Genomic DNA, 19,223 nt, shown 5'->3' on the forward strand with positions numbered 1-19,223 from the left:
GTAATATATGCAAATATTTGTAAATATATAAATATTACCTATGTGCAAAGCACTGTACTAAGGGCTTGGGAGAATACAATACAACAACGGACTCATTCCCTGCCCTCAACAAGCCCATTTTTCTTCCACACCTCACCCTCTAATTCAAAAATCTGCCCGCGACTCCCTTTTCTTTTCACTCTACGTTAAATCTCCGGGAAAGCGCAGATGGCTTGGTTACCAGCTCTATCCTGAGTATTTCTAAACCTGCCCCATAATAACAACAATTACTGGGGTATTTATTAAGCACTTACTGTATGCCAAGTACTGTACTAGTGCTGGGGTAGAATGAAGATAATTAGGTCAGGCACTGTCCTTGTCCCACATGGGGCTCACAGGCTGAGGGAGAACAGGGACTGAATCCCCCCATTTTCCAGATGAGGAAACAAGCACAGTGAGGTTAATCTGAATGGAAAGTTTATGAATTTCTAGGGCTCCAAAGGATTTCCCTCACAACCCTTTTGCCCATGACTGGTCATCCTGAGAGACTCTACCACGCGGTCAAAAATCTGGATGCCCGAGGAGCCCTCTTCTGGGAAGCACCACTCATCCGAAGTTGGGGAGCTGGAAAATGGGCCTTAAATGAACATGGACTGCCTCAGAACTAGCTCACCAGAGGACCGAGCCTAGAAAATCTAATCTTGAGGTGGAATAACGACTTGCCAGGTAAACAATGGGGGTGGGTGTGTCGGTCCCACATTACTCTCCTCAGCCACATTTGCCTGCATTGCATGGGACCTCCCCACCACTACTGTCATCGTTAAACATGAAGGACAGCAATACATGTGGTTTAGTGCTGTGTACGATAAATATCGTTTTTAAAAAAACCTTGGGTTTTCACTATTTGATGCATTATTCTTTCATAGTTTGGCATACTATATAGAATGCCAATGTACTATATAGGATTTATCCCTTCAAAACATTAAAATGGCAATAAGTTACAACACTTGTAACGATGACAAAGCTACAACCTCTCTAAAGCTATGAATCAAAGCAAATGCATTAATTCTGGCTTTCTAATGAATGGTGGCATCAAACAATTGCTTTCTCTGAATTACTGGAAACACCAAGCAGAAGGTGCAGCAGGGGGGAAGAGCTTAAACCCAAAAGAATTATCTATCCTCTCCCTTGGGTGACTAGCAATAACCCCTTGAAAATAGTGAGAACAACTTCTTATCTATCAATAATGTGATTTCAAGCTACAACTTTAGTGTGAGATCCGCGTAGCTTGTGCTTCACGGCTGGGTATAATATTAGACAAGGTTTGTAAAAGCCACAGATCCTCCTTGCCACTAGTCAAATTTAGACCCTATTACTGGAGAGGCACTTGTCTGGCATAAAAGAGGTGGAAAATATTCCAAGCAGTCACTGTGGCCTGAGAAAAATCACATTCAAAATGCTAGACAGGTCTGTGGTTCTTACCGTCCAAGAAAGCACTGCCAAAGAGGACGATTCTGGGTTGCCAAATCAGAATCTTTCGAACCAAACAATTTAGCTAAGAGACGAACAACCGCCAGTCGCTCCTCTCCATCGTTGCTCTGCAAGAAAGACGGGAAAGGGAAAAAGGATCAATGGAGTGCCTAGAACCAGCAGTTACAATGAATAATATTTTCTAGGAACTCACACCCACAGGTTTAGATTCTAATTTCAGCATCTGGCCTTTATGTCCGGATTTTGGAAGTAAATGCTCGCGGGCTTTTATTTTCAATTGTTCTTTCTGAAAAAGCAAAATCTGAAACATGACGAGATCCCGCTAGCTAGCCAAATGAGCGTAGAGTAGATGTCCACATGAATAACAAAGTGAGGCAACAAACATAAATCCTCTCCTGCCAGGACTAGCAGCAGCTTCTGTTCGCAAAACCCAGGGGGCTCAATACCCAGCATCCTTAAAGTATTGCAGAAGACCTCTAAAAGCCAAAAAAGCAAAACTTAAGTTATTCCTAAGAGGGATAGCATTTCATTTGGAAGGGGCCACCTAATCCAGTAATAACCTGGGCATTCCATAACATTACACAATGTTCTTAGACTGAGATCACAAAAGGCTCTGATAAAAATAGAGAAACCAGTGATCTCGTTAAACTCCTGCTTCCATCTCTCCTCTTCACCACTATGCATTTACAAAGCCAAATTTACAAATTCACCAATGAAGAAAGCCAGATTTCCATTTGCAAACTCAGTTTGGCAAGTAACTCCAGGAGCCAAATGGCTGGTCTCAGGCGCTGGATGTTGGGCCCTGTCTGGCAGCGACAATTCTTAGGAAGCCCTATGAGGATTCAGGCATAGAGGAGGGAAGAAAGGTAGTCGGCGTTTTCAAGGTAACGAGGAAAGCGTTTTTTCCTATTGTTTTCCGTGGCAAAAACTATCTTCTATTCGCCCAAGCGCTTAGTACAGTGCTCTGCACATGGTAAGCGTTCCTTACCACTGAGTAACTGATTTAATTGTCAAAAGGGTGCTAACCCGCAGGTGCCGTGCTCTAACTCCTGGGGTGGTGATGCCGGGAGGGGCGGGGAGAGCTCGGAGTGATCCACCTGGCCCAAACAGGGTGGGGGAGACGGGCAATGGGACATCCAAACCTCTTAAAAACCCAGCTAGGTTGGATTTAGCACCCCTAAGTAGTTAGTTTTAACCAGTCGGGCGGCCCCATTTTCCCCATACTACCTCTCAGAATCTAACGAGTCACCTGCCGCCCTTCCATTGACAATTTCTCCTCCTAAGAAATGACTCCCTCTCAACCCACACAACTGGCATAGAGAGGGAGGGGGCGGAAGCAGTGTGGTCGAAGCTATGTAGACTGCAAGATCTGGATTTACAGTCCTCTAGACTATAAACTCGATGTGGGCAGGGAACGTGCCTCCCTATTCCGTTATACTGTACTCTCCCAAGTGCTTAATACGGTGCTCTGCATACAGTAATTGCTTAATAAATACGACTGATTAATAGAGTAGAGAACACAGGCCTGCTAGTCAAAGGACCTTGGTTCTAATCCCTGCTCTGTGCTAAGACTGCTGTGGGATACTGGGCAAGTCACTTCACTTCTCTGGGCCTCAGTTCCCTCATCTGCAAAACGGGGTGTCAATACCTGCTCCCCCTCCTACTTAGACAGTGAGCCCCAGTGATGATCTTGTCTCTGCCCCAACGCTCAGTACAGTGCTTGGCACACAGTAGACACTTAAATACACAATCATTACTATTATTATTTTCCCACTCTGCCTCTTTAGAAGATAAAAGTACAGGTTACAAGTTACTTAAGTGAGCCCTAACTGTGCACTCTGTAACTACATAAAAGAGCTCACTTGATACCAACTAGCCAATGTCCCCAAAACCTTACCCCGACTTTACGCGCCTCCTTTCTGCTTTGTTTTCCCCACATCTAGCTCCCTTCACACACATAAGTCTGCCAGGGCAGCCAGAGATCAGTTGCTGGAAGTGTATTGTTCAAAGAGACTAAAACTGCTTGTTGTTCGACAGCACCGATAAGGCACTGGAATTCCTTGTGAGGAAAAGTAGCTCCGTTCGGACGGGAAAAAGAGGAGGCCAGAGTTCTCTAGAGGGACAGAACCACAAGGATCCAGCAAAGCACCAATGAGTAAGATCACCACAGAACAAGAGCAAGCGAGGATGTCTCGGAGCCCATGTTTCCCTTGCCTTCTTGAACTTTTCATTAAATAGTTAAGAACAAGCCCTTATGTTTTTTAAATTTCATGAAACACATGCTATTTCAATTTCATGGTAATCAAAAGTGAGGGTGCCCTTCTCACTCACACACCCAATTCACATCTACATTATTCCTATATTCATTACTAGCTTTCTACAGTTCCCCTTCCATTCCCTAAATTCCATTCCATTCCTCTTCCCACAGGACAGCTATGCCACAATCCTTTATTAGGTGTGAAATACTTGACAGTTAGACTAACCATTACACTAATGGTTGGCATTTTTCTCAGTTACATGCTTACTTCCCGAAATAATCTCAGTAAATCTTCAGGATAATTCTTGAAAGGCATTTAAGTCACTGCTATTCAAATTCATCATCACTGTTATTACACTACTACATTCTGAAGAAAGCAATTAAGGGAGGGGCCATCCTCAAAAAGTGATATTTTATGGGTGTAGTGCACTGAAATTTTGGGGGTTTCACCTCCAGGAACTGCAAACATTTCTCAGACGTGCTTAGATTTTATCACTCTTCAATTATGAAAAAGAACACAAGAACTTCACTCTGTCCTACCTTCAGTTTGAATTCAAGCTGCGGCATGACTGACAGTAGTAAATGAGGATCGATGGCAAAAAGCTCCTGTATCAGATCAAACACATGTTCTGATAAATCACTAACTGAAGATCTTCCCAGCACCAGGACTTGGTTAAAGAACTATAAAAGAAGAAGAAAATAAGGATTTCTCTGTTAATCCACTTTCCTAACATTCCCTGTGAGACTTTTCTGCTCTTCTGTCTTCTATGCTGCTGCTGTCTGGTCTGCACCTTATCCTGAGATTGGACCCATCCAAGTAGCAAAATATTTGTTGACCTCCTTGTTAATGCTTTCCGGGAGAAATGGGTATTTGGATATGCGAAGTGAATTTTTTTGAGCTTTTCCTTTAAATAGCAAACCTTCTCCAACTAAATACTCTCTAAGAAAGTATTGTAAATGGTGTGTCTCAATTCCCTCATAAGATGGTCACTACGAGCTTTATAGACGCCCTGAATATTCCCAGAGAGCAATCTGCCAAATATTTCAATGGCTTATTAATAATCTACACCTCTTGGATGGTCCTGGCGGTGTCGGGGCCGAAAAGATACTCTAGCTATCAGTATCAGAGTTTTAATTTCTTTACATAAAAATAATGCTTGATTAACATCTCACAAAATCAAAATTTCCTACTGAATCTGGAAGCTAAGGATACTTATGACATCCAAGCATTTACACAGTTCACTGCATCCATGTAGAATAATCAATCATATTTATTGAGTGCTTTCTGTGTGCAGAGCATTGTACTAGCCGCTCGGGAGAATACAACAGAGTCGGTACACATGTTCTCTGCCCACAGTTAAAACAATTGAAGGAATGAAAAAATAAAGGAAAAGAATTCCCACAATTTCACTGAAAATCAAATAGTTGGCATGGCCTGCAACAACTTAAGGTAAATACGTAGGTCTGAAATGACTAAATTTTGACATTTTTCTTAAGGAAAAATTGTCCTTTGTTAAAATGATCCCTTCTATCTACCAACCTAGATTTAAGGCAAGGTTTGGGAGAGTCTCTGAGGGTTGGCGGCTAGCATTTCAAGCCACCACCAGGAACTCTGAATAAGAGGTTTAAAAATCCCCAAATGAAACTCTAGTTCTCTCTGTCAGTTTTCAAAAAGCCAACTTTGACATGGAGTACTCTCCAAAATTCTTGGAGAGACTTTTTAAACCATCTACTTTTGTGGGAAACTTTAATATATATATTAATTATTACATAATATATTATAAAAATATTATTATAAACCTATAATATGTATGTATACTATTCAAACTTTGACCCAGAAACCACAACTTTGAAACATACTAGTTGTAGTTCCATACAAATGGGTTTAACATGGCAAGATATAACTGATTCTTCCCCTATATACCCTTGAGATTTCACGTGTAATAAGCAATACTTGAGAACCACTGATAAGGGCTAAACGGCAGAAATGGTACATACATTGGCAATGCATGGCTCGATCGTCTGGACTGTTCTTTTCAGCAAGACTTTTGCAAGATCAAATGCTTGTTTATTTAGATTCTGAAATAAAGAAAGAAAAACATTCACGGTGCATGTAATTAGATTTGACAGCATCTTCAACAGATATGAAATGCTTTAGATTTCTGGAAAAAAACACCCACCTTGCCATCCATTAAAACAGCAAAGTCATAAAAGCCTATACATAAATGCAAGTGTACATAGCTACACATATACCTAAGATTAAACTCCACAAAGGAGTTTCTGTTTCCTTCCCTGGTCAACATCCCTGAATAGGATGTAGTGCTAAAATAACCTCTTGATGCTCTAAAACAACCGAGAGTTAACTACACGTTAGTGCAATTTCCTTGAGAGCAAGGGAGAGCTCTAATAAAATCAAAATTATATCATGTGTTTGATTTGCTGAAGTACAAGGGGTATTTCAGAAGCTAAGACAATGAAGCTTTCAAGAAAGTAATGCCACCTTTTCCCTTCCTGGACTGTTGAAAATCCTACTACAGGGGTGGTCCTTTGTTAAATAAAATATCTTGCCACTTCGGCAGATAATGAAGCCTTATATTTTATTTAGTCTGGATGAATAGCTGCCGAACCAAGAGATCATCGGCCATCATTCAGACCCAGTGACTATGAAAATCAATATTCACGGGGTTCACAATCAGCAGGGTCCTGTCCCTGTCAGAACAATAATAATGATGAAGCTATGGCACAGCATGAAACAAAAAGTTTTGTGCGTACTCAGCATGCTGTTGGAAATAAATGAAAGTTTAAGGCAGTCTTTAATATTTACACCTAAATTATCTCCTGATTTTCATTTATCTCGTAATTCGCTCCCCTCCACAGACTATGAACCCCTTGAGGGCCAAGGACAATATGGGAATCAGTGCCCCTGCATCATCTGTACAGTGCCTGGCACAGTGACAGCACTTGAGGGAGATTACCGATTATTTTCTGATTTTTATATAGGCATTGTTTTGGAAAATAAATGCCAGAAAGTGTTTGTGTCTTTTTCTAAAGAGCCCATGGGCCAGCCGGGTGGCTTCTGGCAGACTTCCATGTAAATCATGCTGTGGCCAGGCCTCGGTCATCTGTCTCTAACACCCGTTCGGGAAACCTTTTCCGTCTCAAGTCGCAGAAAATGGAAGATAAGTCCCTTCCTTGCAGTTAAGAGTAGGAAGGGCGGTCCCCAATCTCCACCCCTGCCGCTCCTAAGAGCCGCAGGACACAATCTCATTCCCGGCTCAAGCTTCTGGAGACAAGTACCAGCTGGGCACACATTATGCCGTTTTTCGTGCCGAAAGATGGTATTTTCCGGGAGCACCAGGTTAAAATAGCTTAAAACAGAGGTCACATGCCTCCTGCCTGCAACCGCGGGTCTGGTTGGTCAGGTTGGCCGTGACAAATTCCCTTGCATTTCTGCCAGCCTCTGGGACGGAGCCACGATGCGGCACCTATGACAAACTCACGTCCGTGGCCATCCTGCTCCCTCTCTTCCAGCCAAGCCGTAACCCATGATATGGACTATCACCACGCAAGGGACCAGGTTTTATTCAGAGAAAAGGGTAAGAGTATTGCAGAAATTAAAAGCAATATAGGAAGCCTGCACCGACTACACCCCACCACAAAGAGACGTCAATGCATTTACTCGTGGATGGGGGAAGGAATGAGGTCAGATGATACGCCCTAAACCACAATTTGTATTTTTATTTTATATGTGCAGGGCGTAGCTTTCCGTTTGCAGACCTTATGTGCCGGAATGAGGTTAATGAGAATAGAATCCAACAGTTCCTGGGTTACTCCATCTCCCTCCATGATGATAGAACTCATCAAATCCAACATATGCATCTGAACCTTCTTGTTGTGGCTATTACTAAAAACACAGAAAGTGAAAAAAATGATTTAAAACGTTGACCCACCAAGGGAAACCTCAAAATTCAAGTCAGAATTTAAAAGATAAGAACAAGAGACTTATATTGTTATTTTTTCTAGAGTCCAGTTCTGTACATATAGCTAACCTATGGGGGTTGCGTGTGTACGTGCACACACACACACAGAGAAAAAGTTGTCCGTTTTATTTATATTATGCTTATATTTATGAACATACTATATCAATATTAATATAACATTGTGGAGTAGTGGAAAGAGCACGGGTTTGGGAGTCGGAAGTCGTGGGTTCTAATCCCGGTTCTGACACTTATCAGCTGTGTGTGACTTTGAGCAAGTCACTTAACTTCTCTGGGCCTCAGTTACCTCACCTGTAAAACGGGGATTAAAGTCTGTGAGCCCCACAGCGGACGACCTGATTACCTTGTATTTACCCCAGTGCCTAGATCAGTGCCTGGCACATAGTAAGCACTTAACTAATAATAATAATAATAATAATAATAATAATAATAATAATGGCATTTGTTACCATCGTTACTATCATTATATTAATATTTCTACATATTTCTAAGTGCTTACATTTATATATACAATGAGGAGCGGTGTAGCCTTGTGGAAAGACCACAGGCCTGGGAGTCAGTGGACCTGGGTTCTAATCCTGACTCCACCACTTGCCTGCTTTGTGACCTTGGGCAAGTCACTTAACTTCTCCGTGCCTCAGTTTCCTCATCGGCCAAATAGGAATCCAGTGCCTGCTCTCCCTCCTACTCAGACTGCGGGATGGGGACTGTCTGACCTGATTAACTTGTATTTACCCCAGTGCTTAGAGCAGTGGTTGACACAGAGGAAACGCTTATCAACTCTAACATAAATAAATTTCAGACCCAGACTATTTCTCCTTGCTGACCGTTGTTTTCTGGGAAAAACAGGAGAGGAAGCAGTCTCAAGAGGCAGCACGAAGGACTGTCCGCAAAATGTGTGGCAAGGCGTTTGGACGGGAACACATTAAAAACCGGAAAATACGTACAGGCTGACGGGTAGCTGGCTGAAACTAAGAGAATGCATTGGGAGAGAGGAAAAGGGTGAGGAGGAGAGGGTTTTGTGTGTCTGCGTGTGCATGTGTTGAAAACAAGGGAAATAAAAATGAGTAATTATCAAGAGGTTTTAATGAACTAGTATGTGACTAGATGTTCAGAAGAGTCGTTCCTCTTCACACCCTTCGGGGCCACCACTGGGCAAAGGATACAGGGCGAGACGCATCAATGGGCTGATCTGGGGTGGCCTTGCTTGTGACAAGCCCCCTTTTTCCTCTCCTCCTCCCCCACATCCAACACCTCCTTCCCCTCCCCACAGCACCTGTCTATATATTTGTACAGATTTATTACTCTATTTACTTGTACATATCTACTATTTATTTCGTTAAGGACGTGCATATAGCTTTAATTCCATTTGTTCTGATGACTTTGACACCCGTCTACATGTTCTGTTTTGTTGTCCGTCTCCCCCTTCTAGACTGTGAGCCCGCTGTTGGGTAGGGGCCGTCTCTATATGTTGCCGACTTGTACTTCCCAAGCGCTTAGTGCAGTGCTCTGCACACAGTAAGCGCTCAATAAATACGATTGAATGAAAGAATGAATAAACCCGGTAAGGTGAAGAAAATGCTTTTTGATGTCAGAATGCTGGAGGCCGGGTTGGGCGGGTGACGGACGCCACTTCAACCAGGCTGCAAGTTACAAGTTGTACGGTGTTTCTGCGAAAGTCGGGATCCCAAGGCTCGGCTCATGGTGGCCCCTCATACTATCTATGCTTTACTGCAATCCTACACACAGAAATTTTATATAGGGAGAGAAAAACAGGAAAGCCAAACACTTGCTCTACCCTAACTATACAACTTTCAAGGCTCACGGTGGCCCCTCATACTTATCTACCTTTTACTGCAATCCTACACACAGAAATTTTACATAGGGAGAGAAAAACAGGAAAGCCAAATGCTTACTCTACCCTAACTATACAACTTTCAATAAATACACATTACTCTCTGAGTTTACAAGGTTGTTTTTTTTTGCATATGTTATAAAGGTATTTGCTAAGCACTTACTATGTGCCAGGTACTGTACTGAGTGCTGGAGTAGAGAAGCAGCATGGCATAGGCTCAGTGGAAAGAGCCCGGGCTTTGGAGTCAGAGGTCATGGGTTCAAATCCCGGCTCTGCCAACTGTCCGCTGTGTGACTTTGGGCAAGTCACTTAACTTCTCTGGGCCTCAGTTCCCTCATCTGTAAAATGGGGATTAAAACTGAGCCCCCCCGTGGGACAACCTGATTACCTTGTAACCTCCCCAGAGCTTAGAACAGTGCTTTGCACATAGTAAGTGCTTAACAAATACCATTATTATTATTATTATTATTGTGGATAGATCACAGGCCCGGGAGTCTGAGGGTCATGGGTTCTAATCCTGGCTCCGCCACTCATCTGCTCTGTGACCTTGGGCAAGTCCCTTGACTTTACTTAGAACAGTGCTCAGCACTTAGAACAGTGCTTTGCACATAGTAAGTGCTTAACAAATACCATTATTATTATTATTATTTACTGTGCCTCAGTTACCTCATCTGTAAAATAGGGATTAAAAGCATAAGCCCCATGTGGGATAACCTGAATACCTTGTATCTACCCCAGTGCTTAGAATAGTGCTTGGCACAGAGTAACCATAATTATTATTATTATTACAGTGCCTGGCACGTAGTAAGTGCTTAAAAATACCACAATTATTATTATTATTATTACTACAAGCCAATCAGGTTGGACACAGTCCGTGTCCCATATGGGGCTCACACTTTTAATCCCCATTTTACAGATGAGGAAACAGGCACAGAAAAGTCAAGGGACTTGCCCGTGGTCACATGGCAGACAAGTGGTGGGGCCGGGATTAGAATCCACATCCTTCTGATCCCCAGGCCCGTGTTGTTATCCACTAGGGCCACGCAGTTTCTCAGAATCAGTTTCCAGAAACAGCCAGCGTTCTTGGCCTTGTACACTTCATAGGAATACCAGTAGAAGTATTTACTGAGCACCCACTGGATGCAATGCACTTTCCTCTGAGCTTGGGAAAGTACCCCAGAAGGTTAGAAATACCAGTAAAAGTATTTACTGAACACCCACTGGATGCAATGTGCTATCCTCTGAGCTTGGGAAAGTACCCCAGAAGGTTAGGAATACCAGTAAAAGTATTTACTGAGCACCCACTGGATGCAATGCGCTTTACTCTGAGCTTGGGAAAATTACCCCAGAAGGATGAGCTACAGTCCCTGCCCACAAGGACCTTACATTCTAAATGGGGGAGACAGACTTACAAATATTTACAGACGGGGTAACCAGAATAAGCAACTAACTGCACGATTGATTACGCTTTCATACACAAGCGCTTAAGGGGCGCAGAAACAAATATGCATGTGCTAGAGGTGGCTGATAGGTGCTGTGGCTTGGGGTATTGGGAGTTACCCGGAGAAGGCTTGTTGGAGGAGGTTGGATTTTCGGAGAGCTTTCACTGGGAGGGGAGCGCTGCAGTGTGCCAGATTAAGGAGGGGAGAGGATTTCAGGCCAGGGGAACACCTTGAACAAGGAGCATGTCAACTCAAAAGTCACCATATGGACAGAGAAGCTTGAAGTCAGGACTACTAGGGGAGCCAGAGGTCCACCACACCTAAATTGAATACCTCTGGTCCGAAGAGCCAGGTTCAATATTATTCGGGAAGGTTCCAATCTCTCAGAAAAGCTAGAAGTCAGGACTACTAGGGGAGCCAGAGGTCCACCTCACCTAAATTGAATACCTCTGCTCAAAAGAGCCAGGCTCAATATTGTTCCGGAAGGTTCCAATCTCTCAGAAAAGCTTCAAGTCAGGACTACTAGGGGAGCCAGAGGTCCACCTCACCTAAATTGAATACCTCTAGTCCAAAGAACCAGGCTCAATATTGTTTGGGAAGGTTCCAATCTCTCAGAAAAGCTAGAAGTCAGGACTACTAGGAGAGCCAGAGGTCCACCTCACCTAAATTGAATACCTCTAGTCCAAAGAACCAGGCTCAATATTGTTCGGGAAGGTTCCAATCTCTCAGAGAAGTGTGAAGTCAGGACTACTAGGAGAGCCAGAGGTCCACCTCACCTAAATTGAATACCTCTGGTCCAAAGAGCCAGGCTCAATATTGTTTGGGGTTCCAATCTCTCAGAAAAGCTTCAAGTCAGGACTACTAGGAGAGCCAGAGGTCCACCTCACCTAAATTGAATACTGCTGCTCAAAAGAGCCAGGCTCAATATTGTTCGGGAAGGTTCCAATCTCTCAGAAAAGCTAGAAGTCAGGACTACTAAGGGAGCCAGAGGTCCACCTCACCTAAATTGAATACCTCTAGTCCAAAGAACCAGGCTCACTATTGTTCAGGAAGGTTCCAATCTCTCAGAAAAGCTTGAAGTTAGGACTACTAGGAGAGCCAGAGGTTACCTCACCTAAATTGAATACCTCTGCTCAAAAAAGCCAGGCTCAATATTGTTCAGGAAGGTTCCAATCTCTCAGAGTACTTTTGGGCGCCAAGATTTTTAGTTCCCAGGAGTTCAGTGCTGCCTGAATAGGCTTCCTACTCTTCCTTAGTCCCCTTGACTTCAGTTTCATCTTCAACAGGGGCCTGGCCATTTCCAGAAACAGATTTGAGAGACATGACGGTGGCTGTGAATTAGCAGGAGAGAGAGGTGGTTGGGGAGGGGAGAGCTTACAAAGGGTGCAAGTTTGTCACCTAGGTGCAGCTGAGAGGATCAATCAACGGCATTGATTAAGCACTTACTTTGTACAAAGCACTATACTAAGCACTTGGGAAAGTACAATGTAACAGATTGGTAGGCACACTCCCCGCTCATAACATTTTAGTCTAGAGGGGGAGACCCTGAAACTTCAGTGTCCGGGGCAGTGTTAAGTGGGGAGGGCCCACTCAAAACGTGTTTTCTCCAAAGCAATACTGTTGCTTTTTTTTTTTTTCCATGGTATTTGTTAAGCACTTCCTATGTGCTGGGCACTGTACTAAGTGCTGGGGTAGATACGAGCTAATCAGACTGGACACAGTCCCTGTTCCACATGGGGCTCACGATCTTGATCCCCATTTTACAGATGACGTAACTGAAGCCCAGAGGAATTTAATGACTTGCTCAAGGTCACACAGAAAATTAAGCAAAGGAGCTGAGAGTAGAACCCAGATCCTTCTGATTCTCAGGCCCAGGCCCTAGCCACCCTGCTTCTCAGGAGTGCTATGGGCTCAGTGATCCTTGACTGCCTCTTGGAGGGCTTGAAGTCAGAGTTCAAGCGACAGGACAGCACCAATAGAAAAGGCAAAATGATCAGCCTGGATCGTCACGGGACAGAGCCATAATACCACATTTCACGAATTATCGGAATATGAAATAACATACATCGATTATCTGGAAGTGCATTTTGAGTTTTACAGAAAAAAGTTAACTTACTTTATCACTGAGAAAAGGGTCCTAAAGAGCTGAATAAAAATTTCATTGCAATCTTCCAACTCAAAGCAGATGTTGTAAGATTTTACCCAAGCTAAATTCTGAGAGAAATAAAAGGGAATATTTAATCAAGAGGTTTACAGCTTGGTATTAAACTACTCGTATAATATTGCTAATGATTTACTCTTCAATCCATCAAAATTCAACTGACAAAAAAATATAGATGGTTAAATAAGCTTATGCAGAATGAATGAATGAAATGGGAAACAAAAAATCCCCCTGCTGTCAGACGGATTTACTTGACCAGATTCAACATATAATATCTAGGCTGTTGGAGGAGCCTGTTTTTTAAACTTTTAAATGCTATTTACCTTTGCAATTAGGCCAAGCACATAGAGTTCACACTTTTAAAAAAATACTACATCAAACATCTAGAAAGTCATAAACAAAATTTGTAAACGCTAATGCAATCACGTGATTGTCAGCTGTCAAGCAGCAATTAACGACAAATTCGACTGAGAAATGCATGTTTGTCACTTTATATAAACAGTACTTCTTTCACTATAGGGCATATTCTTACTCTGTAGTGTGCAAAACGATACATGAGAAATACATTTTCATAAACTAAATTCTCATTACCTCTAGTAAGTAAAAATATCTATTAAACTGTGGGCTCTTCGTATCTTCTAAACCTTTTAACTGTCTTGTAATAAACAAAAAGATGTCCTGTAAGACACAAGTAAAAGCAAACATCAATCCAGAATCATGATTCTTCCAAACAGAATTTCCCTCAGCAATTCCTCGCACCTTTGTAGATGCCAAAAAACAACCACAGCTCAACCTGGCCATACCAGCCAAGCCCAGAAAAGACACCCACGTCCATCCCGGGTTTTCCTGAATCAAAGACACCAGATACTAGCCCACAGACCCCTGCGGGACAAGAATTCCCATCTGTGTATTCTTTCCCAATGTTCAGTACAGTGCTCTGCATGCAGTAGGTGCAAAAATAACTCCTCATGTTCTGGTTGAAGACACTTTCAAACCCTTCTCAAGTCCTTAACCAGTCCCACTCCGAACACAATAGTTCCTACCCCTTTGTACCTGGTTTCCCTGAATTCCCGCTACCCTGATTTCACCTGCTCCTAAATTACCAAGCCAAGCCAACAAAGACTTCCCCAGTTCTAAGGCAGTTTGGGCTCCCACTCCCTCCAATCAGGAAGCTAAAATAGTTTTTCATATTAAATTTTGGAAGTGTTCCACCACACTGGTCATTCTGCCTGACACGAGGATGGTCTCCCTCCCTCGCAATGGGATATGATTCCAGCCCTGGAACTGAATCAGGGTTCATTTATGGAATTCATTAGTGCTAAACAGGTGGAAGATCTGCAGAGGGAGAAAACGCATTTTTAAAAATCCATTTTTACCTTAAGTTTGTCATGGGAAGTGTATGGAGCTTCTGGAGCATAGATCCGGAAGATATCCGCCAAACAACACGCTACAAGGAGACGCACATCTTTATTGGGATTCCTGAGGAAGAATTCTGATGCAAGATGCAAAGCTAGTGGGAGATACTGCTGCTTTTCATCTTCTGAGTCCTGATCCATGTCCATAAAGGTTTTTACTACCATCTGATGGAAATTGTGAAACAAAAACAAAGAGAATATGACTGTTCTGTTTCCCTTTATTTCAGAAAGCACGGAATGACATCTTACGAACAAACAAAATATTATCGATAACATTAAAATATCACATGAACCACTGTGATTTAAAGGACAAATGTCTTTTCAACCAAGACCAGCAAAATTACTATTTTTTTTAAAAAGCGAGGCACACACCGCAAAAAAAAAACCCCAGTCAATGGAACTGTCAGAAAGGGACTGTCAAATATGCGCAGGTGGCCCTTATCCAACAGAAACCCTCCCTGGACCCCACGGCATCCTTCTTGTTATGGCCACATCTCACTTCCACCACTTTCTCTAAGCTCCTTGGGCGAGTTGTTTATACCCCCTGCCTCCACATCTTGTCATCCTGTCTTTCCCTGATTCCCTGCAACTTGACTTTCACCCGCTTCATTCCAAAGAAAACCGCCTTCTCTAATGTCATCGGTGCCCTGTTTTTGGAAGGGTCAAATCCAACAAACTCTACTACATCATAATCCCTCTCAGCGCTTTTGACACTGTGGACCACCCCCTTCTCCTGGAAACATTACCCAAACTTGGCTGCATTGAAACTGTCCTCTCCTAGTTCTCCTATATCTCTGGCCACTCCTCAAGTTTCTTTCACGGGCTTCTCCTCTTCCTCCCATCCCTTAACTATAGACGGCAAGACTCTTTTGGGCCTGGAACAGGTCTACCAATTCTCCAGCAGTGGAGAGCACAGTGCTCTGTACACAGTTAGCGCTCAATAAATATGCCTGATTAACTACGGGAGACCCTCAAGGCTCAGTTCTGGGTCTCCTACTAGTCTCCATCTTCAGAGAATTCATTCACTACCATTGTTTCAATACCATCTCTGTGAACGATTGCCAAATTTACAATCTTCGGCCCTTTCATTCATTCATTCAATCATATTTATTGAGCGCTTACTGTGTGCAGAGCACTGTACTAAGCATTTGGGAAGGACAAGTTTGCAACATAATTATAATTTGCAACAATTATATCCTGTCTCATTCTTCTTTCTGCCTTCAGGATATCTCTACATGCATCATGCTATTGATGCCTGTCTACTTGTTTTGTTGTCTGTCTCCCCCTTCTAGACTGTGAGCCCACTGTTGGGTAGGGATTGTCTCTATCTGTTGCCAAATTGTACTTTCCAAGTGCTTAGCACTGTGCTCCGCACACAGTAAGCGCTCAATACGATTGAATAAATGAATGTCTCACTGACACCTCAAACTTAACATGTCCATAACCAAACTCATCTTCCTGCCCAAGTCGTGTCCACCCCCCTGACTTTCTTCCTATTACTGTAGACAGTACCACCAACCTCCCTGTCTAAAAGTCCAAACCTTGGCATTTCCTTGACTCATCTCTTATTCAACCCACACCTTCAGTGTTCAGAAATCCTGTCAGTTCTACCTTCACAACACCTTTAGAATCTGCACTTTCCTCTCCATCCAAACTGCTAGCAGTTGATCCCACCCTACTCGCTGTACTTCAATCTTGTTTATCCCACTACCGACCCCTTCTCCACAACTTCTCTCTAGCCTGGAACTCTTTTTCCCTTCGTATCCAACAGCCCATCACTCTCCCTGCCTTCAAAAACTGCTCTAAAATCACATCTCCAACAGGTCTCCCCTAAGAACTCATTTCCCCCACCTGCCTTCCCTTCTATGTTCCCTATGCATTTTATTTTATTTTGTTAATATGTTTTGTTTTGTTCTCCATCTCCCCCTTCTAGACTGTGAGCCCACTGTTGGGTAGGGACCGTCTCTATATGTTGCCAACTTGTACTTCCCAAGCACTTTGTACAGTGCTCTGCACACAGTAAGCGCTCAATAAATATGACTGATTGATTGATTGATTTGGCTGTGAACCCTTTTCAACACTTTATAACGTGGTTGGTATGAGGTTTTCTGCCCACAAGGAACTTAAGAGTCCACCGGATTTGTTTTGAGACCATTCAGAATGATTTCAAAGCATTTAGACTTGGTCAGGAAGGTTTTCAAACCTGTCGGGTGTCCTTCATTGAACTGGGAGGGAGGATGAGAGTATGAATGAGAAATCCCTTTGCTGAACTGAATCAGGGTGAATTAAAGTGTATTTCCCCGGGGTCATTCTCAGAGGTGAGACATGTGATAAACACACTCCGAATGTAGGGTATCTTTGAAGCATTAATCACGGGACGGGCTGATTCTAGATTCTGTTTGGCCAGACACCCCCCAATGCCTCAGATTCTGAAGGTTTAACCTGGGCCACAGGTGTCTGGGTGGCATCACTGGGCGTTTCCTTAGTGCCAACTTCATGGGGGTAGTGGGAGTGGTGACTGCCCTTAAAATGATTTAGCTACTCCGTCAATATTACACATCCCAGGTCTCTGAGGTGCAAGGGACTTGCCTAATTAGGGCTGAAATGACAAATAATGTTGGCCTTCTGGACTGTTAGCTCCCCAGGCCCAATCGTCCCTAATAGCCCTGTCCTCTCTTCATTCCCGTAGAGGTCTATGACCACGGTATATAAAATCCAGATTCACTATTCCGGAATTGCTGAAGTAGCCTGGGATCCGCAAACCCCGCCTGACGTTACACTCAATTGTTGCAGGAGAGACCGGTCCCTCCCCGCCCCTTTTCCGCTATTCTGCTTTCCGATCTTCTGGCTGGGGTCTCTGCTTCATCGGGGCCTTGGGTCGGGGGGAGACATAGATAAAGCACAGATGGGACAGAAACGGAAGAGGAAAAGCTCTGCTCTCTCCCACCCTGCTCGGCTGAAGCGAGAAAAAACCCTGCTCAGTTGTTCTCCGTTCACTGATCGCAGCCAGGCTACCTCTACCCTCCTCAAATTCCACGCTTTTTTCGGTGGTGTTGGGGAGGACGAAGCGAAGGTTTGGGAGGGAATCGCTGCCCCTTCTCACGGCTTCCTTTTGCCTCATTCGGCTGGAGAGCCCTTTGGCGGAAAAAAGCAATGCCTGGTCTCCACGGCAACAAAAGCTGACTGACACCTTGAGCAGGGACATAGCCAGTGTGGGGAGGAACTTGGCACTGAGTCAACAGAATGGTAACAGAGAGTAGCTAAACCAGCTCCTTGCCATTTGGAGCAAGGAGATGGGGCCAAGACTGGCCATTACGGGTCCTGGCTAGCACAATCCCAGCTATGACCCCCGGCAGATAACACTTTCCTGCCCGCTTCCTGCTGAAAGCTGCAAAAAACACACGGCTTGAGCCTCGATGTATACATTCAATCGTATTTACTGAGCGCTCACTGCAGGAAGTACAAATCGGCAACATACAGAGACGGTCCCTACCCAACAACGGGCTCACAGTCTAGAAGGGGGAGACAGACAACAAAACAAGTAGATAGGTGTCAATACCGTCAGAATAAATAGAATTACAGTGCGCACACACACACACACAGAAAGAAAAAAACTGGGTACGCAGGTAGGGCGGAGGGGGCCGTGTTCACGGTACATAGGGGAGGGTCCTGAAAATCCCTGGGAATGGTGGAAAGGACTGAGGGCTTAGGGAGGAGGTGGGAATAGAGGGTGGCAGGGAGCAAGTTTTACTTCTTTTATGGCATTTATCTAGTACTTACTACGTGCCAGATGCTCTACAAAGTAGTAGGCGTTGATTCAAGCTAATAATAATAATAATAATAATAATAATAATAATAATGGCATTTGTTAAGCGCTTACTATGTGCAGAGGTTCTAAGCGCTGAGCACTGGACACCATCTCTGCCCCACTAAGGGCTCACAGTCTTAATCCCCATTCTACAGATGCAGCGACAGAGGGACAGGGGAGTTCATTCATTCATTCATTCAATCGTATTTACTGAGCGCTTACTGGGTGCACAGCACTGGACTAAGCGCTTGGGAAGGACAAGTTGGCAACATATAGAGATGGTCCGTACCCAACAGTGGGCTCACAGTCTAGCAGTTGAATTGTGAGAGCTCACAACAGGAACGTGTCAGGTCCTCTGACTGCTGGAGGGCCGTCATCAAGCCGGGGCTAATAATAATAATAATAATAATTATGGCATTTATTAAGCGCTTACTATGTGCAAAGCACTGTTCTAAGCGCTGGGAAAGTTACAAGGTGATCAGATGCTAGCTCTGGAATGGAACCTAACCGACAACATTAAAGTTTATGAGAGGAGGTACCCCGCTGTATCAGTCGGTCAATCAATGGTATTTACTGAGTATTTACTGCGTGCAGAGCACTGTACTAAATATTTGGGCAAGTCCAATATAATAGAGTTGGCAGAGACGTTCCCTGACCAGAAGGAGGTCTATGGGACCCAATAATAATAATGATGGCATTTATTAAGCGCTTACTATGTGCAAAGCACTGTTCTAAGCGCTGGGAAGGTTACAATGTGATCAGGTTGCCCCACGGGGCGCTCACAGTCTTAATCCCCGTTTTCCAGATGAGGTAACTG

General features: G+C 43.7%; 1 protein-coding gene across 4 annotated transcripts in view; it reads right to left on the reverse strand.

Annotated features, from left to right (window-relative positions):
- Window positions 1-19,223, reverse strand: part of PDS5A (PDS5 cohesin associated factor A) — a 98,082-nt gene that overhangs the window by 41,580 nt on the left and 37,279 nt on the right. For all 4 annotated transcript variants that reach the window (XM_038753310.1, XM_038753311.1, XM_038753309.1 and 1 more), the window contains exons 2-8: window positions 14,560-14,763; window positions 13,775-13,861; window positions 13,139-13,236; window positions 7,505-7,631; window positions 5,726-5,806; window positions 4,268-4,408; window positions 1,462-1,577 (exon numbers count right to left, since the gene is read on the reverse strand). In XM_038753310.1, coding sequence (XP_038609238.1) covers window positions 1,462-1,577; window positions 4,268-4,408; window positions 5,726-5,806; window positions 7,505-7,631; window positions 13,139-13,236; window positions 13,775-13,861; window positions 14,560-14,763 — 854 coding nt within the window. The remainder of the gene's footprint in view (window positions 1-1,461; window positions 1,578-4,267; window positions 4,409-5,725; window positions 5,807-7,504; window positions 7,632-13,138; window positions 13,237-13,774; window positions 13,862-14,559; window positions 14,764-19,223) is intronic.

This window comes from Tachyglossus aculeatus, chromosome 10 (genome assembly GCF_015852505.1).
Source record: "Tachyglossus aculeatus isolate mTacAcu1 chromosome 10, mTacAcu1.pri, whole genome shotgun sequence".
Taxonomy (NCBI): Eukaryota; Metazoa; Chordata; class Mammalia; order Monotremata; family Tachyglossidae; genus Tachyglossus; species Tachyglossus aculeatus.